At 40.7% G+C, this 7,500-nt stretch overlaps 1 protein-coding gene and 1 long non-coding RNA gene across 2 annotated transcripts in view; one reads left to right on the top strand and one right to left on the bottom strand.

The window, feature by feature from the left end:
• LOC138037771 (uncharacterized) overlaps window positions 1-2,016 on the top strand; it is a 3,341-nt gene extending 1,325 nt beyond the window's left edge. The window contains exon 2 of the long non-coding RNA XR_011130092.1: window positions 1,795-2,016. This is a non-coding gene — a long non-coding RNA (uncharacterized lncRNA). The remainder of the gene's footprint in view (window positions 1-1,794) is intronic.
• Window positions 2,017-2,807: 791 nt separating this feature from the next.
• Window positions 2,808-7,500, bottom strand: part of LOC138037770 (adenosine receptor A2b-like) — a 12,425-nt gene continuing 7,732 nt past the window's right edge. The window contains exon 3 of the mRNA XM_068883669.1: window positions 2,808-4,656. Within this exon, the coding sequence (XP_068739770.1) occupies window positions 3,987-4,656 (670 nt within the window). The 3' untranslated portion in view covers window positions 2,808-3,986. The remainder of the gene's footprint in view (window positions 4,657-7,500) is intronic.

The following is a 7,500-nucleotide window of genomic DNA, read 5'->3' as shown; positions in this document are numbered from 1 at the left end:
TGATTCGTTTGCTGACGAACAACACAAACACTTAACTTAATTCATTTTCGATTCAACTGAACATTATTTGCATGACTCGAAAATGTAGCCAAGACGACCTCGAAACGTCGTCTTCTACATGATCGCTAATCTTTGTTACCAAATAAAATTGGTGAATAGTAGAGGTTATCCTCACACTTAGCTGAACAATAAAAGCAATTGTCTCTTTACAGACACCTGAAACATTCAGGCTCCTTCAACGGAATTCGAACCCGTGACCTCTGCGATGACTGTGCGATTCTCTACCGACTGAGCTATGAAGCTGCTCAGTTGGGAACTGGTCAATTTGTTAAGGTCGAGGATCACTTCTACTTTTCGACAATAACCCGCAATTCAAATAACCATTCGAACGTAGTTGATGTTTGAAATAGAAAGCTTTAGGATTGCTTTTACGTGAAACGGCTAACGCGCATATGATTGGCTATTTTAACAGGCCGTATTCTCTACAGTACGGCCTGCTACTTTTAAAATTAATATTTGGATGAAACATTTTTTAGCAAGTTTTTCATATTGTTTATTTGAAGTAGACTTGTGAAACTACTCAAAAAAGCCAATAAGATTTATTCGTTTTTCAGATTTTACGCATGCTAATCATTTGTGACAGTTGAACGTTTCTCTTGATATCAACTACTTTCCTTTCCCGCATGCCTTATTACCTCAGAGATATAATAAACGTCTTACTGACCTCGTTTTCTCTGGTTTATTGCGCTTGGGCCATAAATCAGCGGGACAAAACTAGATCCGTTACTTTGAGTACGGACCTCAAATGCATCAAACCTTTCCAGCGCATCAAACCTTTCCAGCGGTGCCCATCCCCCCACCGGGCAACCGCGGGGCATTTTCTCAAGTTGTTAGTCCCGGGGGTAGGGCATTCGCAATTTTATCGCGGCCCGGGGGCTGGGCATTAGCCTATCCCGGGGCGACCCCCGGGCATTTGACACACGTGTTTTCGAAATAACATGAAGAGTTTATCGGAAATGACGAGGCCTTCGTTAAATACTGGCTTGTCCGTCACAGACTCGAAAAACTTGTGGATGTTTTTAAAGGTATGTTTTCTCAATTTTACGTATTTCTCCATTTATACTTGTAAGAATATGAATATATAAAAGCGATAAGGTGAACTAATATCACAAAACAATCACTGACGTGAAGACTGTGTAAACACGACTACTTTGCATTTCGCATTCAAAACTAGCCTAGCAATTTTTAAATTCATGAAAGTGGAGTTGAAATACAGAAGGTTTGCGAATTCAAATGATGCGATCTTCAAGACAGATCTTGCGAGCGTAAAATTGCGATGAAAGATCATTTAAGATGTCTTGATTCTTGACAGACAAAGTAGCCTGCGAATACAGGCGCCTATTGGAAGGCGACGATCCCGGGGGCGGGGGATTTGCCCTCTTTCTTCGTTCCCAACCCGGGGCATTTAGACAGCTTATGTGTCTCCGTCCCTGGGAATTTGCCCATTTTTTCAAAAAAAATGCTAATGCCCGGGGGTTAGCCCGGGGGGGGGGGGGGATGGGAACTGCTGGAATTGACTGATGCATAAGTGTGCTAAACTCGATCACGTTTCTTTAAGTTTTGGCGAAACGAAATTTCAGCTCGATGCTAACCGTGAACATGGTGCAAAATGTCTCAAATATACTCTTAAATACACCTTAATACTTAAAGGTGCAACCAAACCTCTGAAAGAAACTCACCGTGCTTTGCAAATAATTACTCATGAGGACTTGTTTTCGTTTCTCTTTATCACAGAATTTCTCCATATTAAGTGAAATTCTTCCCAAGCCAGTGTCAAATTTCAAAACAAAACAGCAGTAGTTTTGTCCAGTGCAGAAGTGGTTGATCCATTTGTTGGTATTGCTTCTCTCCTACTAGTTAATATAACACGGCACCTTTAAGAAATTCTTCAAATTTTGATGTGTCAACAATTTGATTATATTTTGAACTGAACACTATTAAATGAGCAAATGACAATTTCATGTTGCTCGGTATTGCTTTAGCGTTAATCTGCACTGCTTTGGCGTTGCGCGGTTGTCCAACTTATCTCACGTGCCTCTCATTTTCCTCTCATGTACAGCTACAGTGGCCTTTTTTGTAGTAGAGACGCATAACGCATCCGGACGACTTTGGACAATCTATTTTAATGCGTCTTTTAAGACGGGGCGACGGAAAGACGCATTATGCGTCTGGATGATCTAAATCCTTTATTGCGTCTTCAAAGACCCACTAAGCGATAATATCTTATTTGATCAATTAAAGTGGTACTATGTTCAAAAAATCATTTCCTTTTTTTCTTGAGATTTTGAAAGCGTGTTCGCTTAACACCTAACTGGCAAAATTTTGAGCTTTGAGTTTTATCCGAAGGCTGTTTTATTTTGAGTGTAAGTTTTGGATTTCACGGTCCGCCATTACTTACGTTCAAAACTGACCGATTGGACATCAGAGGTTTGGATCTGGAGAAAATGACGTCATTTACTCACTAGCTTAATATTTCAGTGAGTAAACGCATTTTATTATATATGCAAAACACGGGTTTAAAAGTCTGAAGGCCCGAAACTCCCGAGCTGCATATTAATTCAGCCGCGTACACACGCATTGCATTCTTAAACTATTGAGTTTAGTCATCGCGGACCAATAAATAAGAAAGTTCCAGTTAAAATAAACAGGTGTCTTTTTAAAATCAGAACTTAAACTTGGGTCAGTTAGTGTTCTGTTAACATAGTTTTGAAATCCAAAGATTTTTTGGGGGGACAGCTATTCTTAGAGTTATTTTCATAGAGTTATGTCGTAGAGTTAGAGTTAAGTTTCCAAAATCCTCAGCCAACATTCATCAGTAAAAGCTAACCTTAGGCCTAAGGTTAGCTTTTATGCATGGTTAGGATACTTTCTGTATTTCTGAATTCAGGATTTAGGCCTTCAAAAATCTTGAATTCAGGATTTTGGAAACTTAACTCTAACTCTAATGTCATAACTCTATGGAAATAACTCTATTGCTGGTCAACCTCTTTTTTTGGTCGTAGTACCACTTTAATTGGTCTTCATCTGAAGTACACGATTAATACGTTACATGGCTCTTCCCTAGCTCTCTCCATTTTTCTGTGCCCGTGAGGATCTATTCCCAATCCATTTTCGTCCTCGAGAATCTTTTTCAAGGTGATAGTGGCAGGGCGACCAACCATTCTCCTTACATTTGGTTTCCATAGCAGCACTCGGACCTTTGGGGGGTTGTGTCGGGTATCACCACCAATGCAAGCCTTCTTCGTCTCACTATTTTTGTAACAGAGTAAAGATCTTTTGTAACGTCCTCTCTTTTGACTTAGAGCTGTTTGTGGTAAGGTGGCCTGATACACGCCAAGCCAGCCGTATTTGTTGGAGAGATGAAGGAAAACAGTAACGCCGAGAACTCTGTTGCCTTTTGTTTGCAAATAGTGTGTAGTCTTCTTCAACGTACCACAGAATTTTAAACACAACAGGGTTGACTTGTTAGGCGGGGCTTACTAATCGTTTTTTTAATCCGAGAAGGTTGACATCATAGAGGCAACCCTTTCTCTTTAGTTATTTTAAGACCTCGCGTGTTAGTTGTGTTTTGTCTCGAACTAGCAGCCTCCTGTGTTGTAGTCCGCTGTTCACTGAACCAACTGAGTCACTTCATGCGATGGTTCAAAACAGTAGGATCGGTTGCAACTGGTTTATTTGGGAAAACAACGGATTGTGCAGTCATTTGCACTTGTATGTCAATTTATATACACCTTTGTCGTCGTTCATTTTCCAAACCCGTTACTTGTTACTCATCTCATCTGTGCGAAGATGGCGTACAAGGTCTCTAACAAAAGCAGTAATAATGAGAAATGGCCAAATGCCTGTTTTGCGGAGGATGTGAACGCTTAACGATTCATTTTCCAGCTGTCTCTAAACTTCTTTTGCAATAAAGTTCTGAAGAAGCGTCAGTTTGGAGTACTAGCATCGCCAGGTTTTCTGATTTTTAGCTCGAAATAAAGTGAAATACCCACAGTTTCGAAAATACGTTTAAACACTTCCTTGAAGGGCCTACTTTTCAAAGCGTAAATCAATGGGTTCACACATATGGCCAATAAGGTGAGAATTTTAAGGCTCGGGAAAAGAATGTATTTGACATTGAATTGACTTGGATCAAGCGTTTTGCCGGCAGGAGGCTCAAAGGTAGTGATAAAATCCACCACAAGGAGAGGTGTGAAACACGCTAACGCTGAAAACACGATAATTGCGACTGTCTTGGCGGCGCGTATTTCACTGAGGCGTTTTAGACCCATGGCGTCTTGCACTACGCGGATCCGTCTGTTTTGTTCGGAGGAGATTTTGAAAATCCACGCATGCGTGATCAGCATAATTCCGCTGGGCACGAAGACAGCGAGTGACATCAAAAACAGGAAATGAGGTACAACCGTTGCTAGTGTTCTCTTACCGGGAATTCTGTTGATTTGGATGCAGCCACGAAGCAACTGAAGTAAAATCTTGCCCCTTCTGCGATCAATCAGGACTTGAAGAATATTTGGAAATACTGCCTCCAGCGTACCTATAATCCAGAGGAAGATTATCAAGGCTTTCGTTCGGTTTTTGGTCACCAAAGCTTGGTATCTGAAATAGTGAAACATCATGGTTCATATCAGACAGTCATGGCTTGAGACATGCCTAAGCTAGTTAAAGGTTAAGTCATTTTGGCTAACAATAACATGAGTAAAATCTATGACAATGATACTGCTAATTAAAAATATCGAGGTTCCGTTACCAGGATTAATCATAGTAAAGTTGAATAGGCGTTCTCTACTAAAAAAATATTAAATATATGAGCTTTCGACAGCCAGTCTACTGTCTTCAGCGGAGAAACATAACTGATAACATGAAATGAACCGTTAAAACATTAAAATATAGAGAGTGATACTCGTAAATTAAAAATAAGTTAAAAGAATGTTCGGAGGAATGCTAAAAGTGGCAAGATTAATGTTTGCTTAAAAAAATGTTGTATTGTCTAGGGAGTGGCATGAATTGTTGTCCGCCTCAACAGTTTTGGCCGTATGCCATGACTCAAGTGTTTTTCTAATTTGTTGACAAAGGAAATAACCGTATTAGAAAGACACTTGAGTCATCCTATGGCATACGGCTATATAGCTGATTGGGACTTTAAAACCCCGTGTAAACGGACGTAACATTGTTGGCCAACAACTCCCAACATTTAATTTTGTTCCTTAATCGCCGAAGCGTAGCACAACAATGTTGCATTCATTTGCACAGCTCTTGCCAATCTCGACCGCAGAGTACTTCTCTTGACTGAGGGAGAGAAGAGCTCTAAGGAACCTTGAAACAAAGTGTCTTCTTATTAGTTTTTCTTGAAGAACAATCAAAAGCGTCTGTAATTGGTGCAGTCATGTTAGCACGAGGAGTGAGCAGGGGCCGTAAGGTTCAAATAGCCATTTTTGGCATCATCAGATTAAGCTTCAAGTTAAAAACTAAACTGACTATTTACAACTGCTTTACATGATTGCTGTGTGGGAATCCGATATACTGGATACCTTAAGTTTCGCTTAAATTGATCAACAAATCCACTATTCTTTAAGCTATTGGGCAAGTTATTTCATAATGTGGCCTCGCTATAGGAGAAACTTCGCTTTAAATAATTAGTTCTTGGTTTTGACAAAGCCAGTTTTCCCTCAGAGTTTCTCAGGTTGTAATTAGGGTAATACTGAGTGAAAAGACGTTGGAGATAATCCGGGGCATGTTCATTCATTGTCTTATACATCATTAAGGCTTTCTGTTTCTTTCGTCGAATTGATAGCCTCTTCCTGGATCAGTTAAGGGTGGTTAGGAGGTAGTTCGAGTTCGTATCAAGAGACAATTTTGTAATTACTCTAGCTGCACGATTCTGCAATTTTTGGAGCTTACCACTCAGGAAGCCACTCAAACAGTCCCAAACCGGGCCGCAATAATCGAAATCAGAGCGTTATAAATTTGAATGGCAGTTTCTTTCGGAATACAGGGTCGCACACGTTTGAGGGTACCTATAGCTGAGGATACTTTCTTGCATATTTCTTGAAGGTGTTTGCATCAAGTAAGTTGAGCATCTATGGTAACGCCCAAGGATTTGGTATTTTCAACCTTCTTGATGATTTGATCGTCAATGTTTATTTCAACGTCTTCACTTTGGACAGATAATCTCTGCTTTTACCCAATAATCATTAGTTCAGTTTTGGTTTTCAGCCAGCAGCTCAGGTTACTTAGTTCAGCGATCAAGGCTTGATGAGTTCCGTTAACGTTTTAGCCGATAGTGTAATGTTTGTGTCATCAGCAAACATCCTTGGCGCAGCGGCCCGCAGGCAGTTGGGGAGATCATTAATATAATTAGAAGTAGCAAAGGACCCAGTATACTGCCCTGCGGTAAGCCGCACCTGAGCTCGAGATTGCGAGCAGTTCATAGCTTGCCGTTGACGTCACATCTTTGGGTTCGGCCACTTAGGTACGACAGGAACAACCTGATAGCTACCTGGTCACAACCCAAGAATGACATTTTACGCAAGATGATTTCGTGATCAATGGTGTCGAATGCCTTAGTAAGGTTAATGAAAACGACGCTATTTAATAACCCATTGTCGATGATAACTGACCAGTCATTTCTCGCCTCAAGCAAAGCATTAAGAGTACTTTGTAAGAAGCGGAACCCTGATTGGCAACTTAATAGTAATTTGTTCTCATTTAGATAATGGTAGAGTTGGTTGTAAACAATTTTTTCAAAAACTTTGGAAACTATCGGAATTAAGGAAATTGGCGTATAATTGTTAGGATCCGATTTAATACTCTTTTTAAAAACTCGCTTGGGTATATCCCAGCCAGGATGGACTTAGAGAATATGGCGGTAAGCGAAGATGCGATAATACCAGCAGCCGTCTTTAACAGTTTACTCGGAATATTATAAAGACCAGTGGCTTTTTTATCACCAATTTTCTTTAAAAGGTTTAATACAATATCGATACTCGGAGTTTGCAGTGAAAACGATATATCGGTGGTTTCCAGATAAGATTCAGGATTGACATCCACACCAGGAATATCTTCCGCTAGCAATTGCGCAATATTTGTAAAGAGTTCGTTAATAGTTTCTGCTATATCAACATGATTGTTATAACAATTTTATTGTCAGCTTTGATCTCCAAGATATTGGACGTCTTGCCACTGTTACGAGCGGTAAGTCTCTGCTTACGAGCCAGAAGGCCCATCCGGCCGGCGCTTAGCTCCGGTTTCCGTAGCGGAGCATGGAGAGGATAGGAGTATTACTACTCCCCCCTGGATGGGATGCTAGTCCTTCGCAGGATTACCCCCAGCATTTCCAGCATGGGGTGGAGAGTAAAGTGAGAGTAAAGTGTTTTGCCCAAGAACACAAAACAATGTTTCCGGCCAGGACCCGAACCCGGACCACTCGATCCGGAGTCGAGC

The sequence above is a fragment of the Montipora capricornis genome, chromosome 2, assembly GCF_036669925.1.
Source record: "Montipora capricornis isolate CH-2021 chromosome 2, ASM3666992v2, whole genome shotgun sequence".
Classification (NCBI taxonomy): Eukaryota; Metazoa; Cnidaria; class Anthozoa; order Scleractinia; family Acroporidae; genus Montipora; species Montipora capricornis.
Note: the sequence above shows the minus strand (reverse complement) of the source record. Positions and strands in the feature narration are given on the sequence as shown.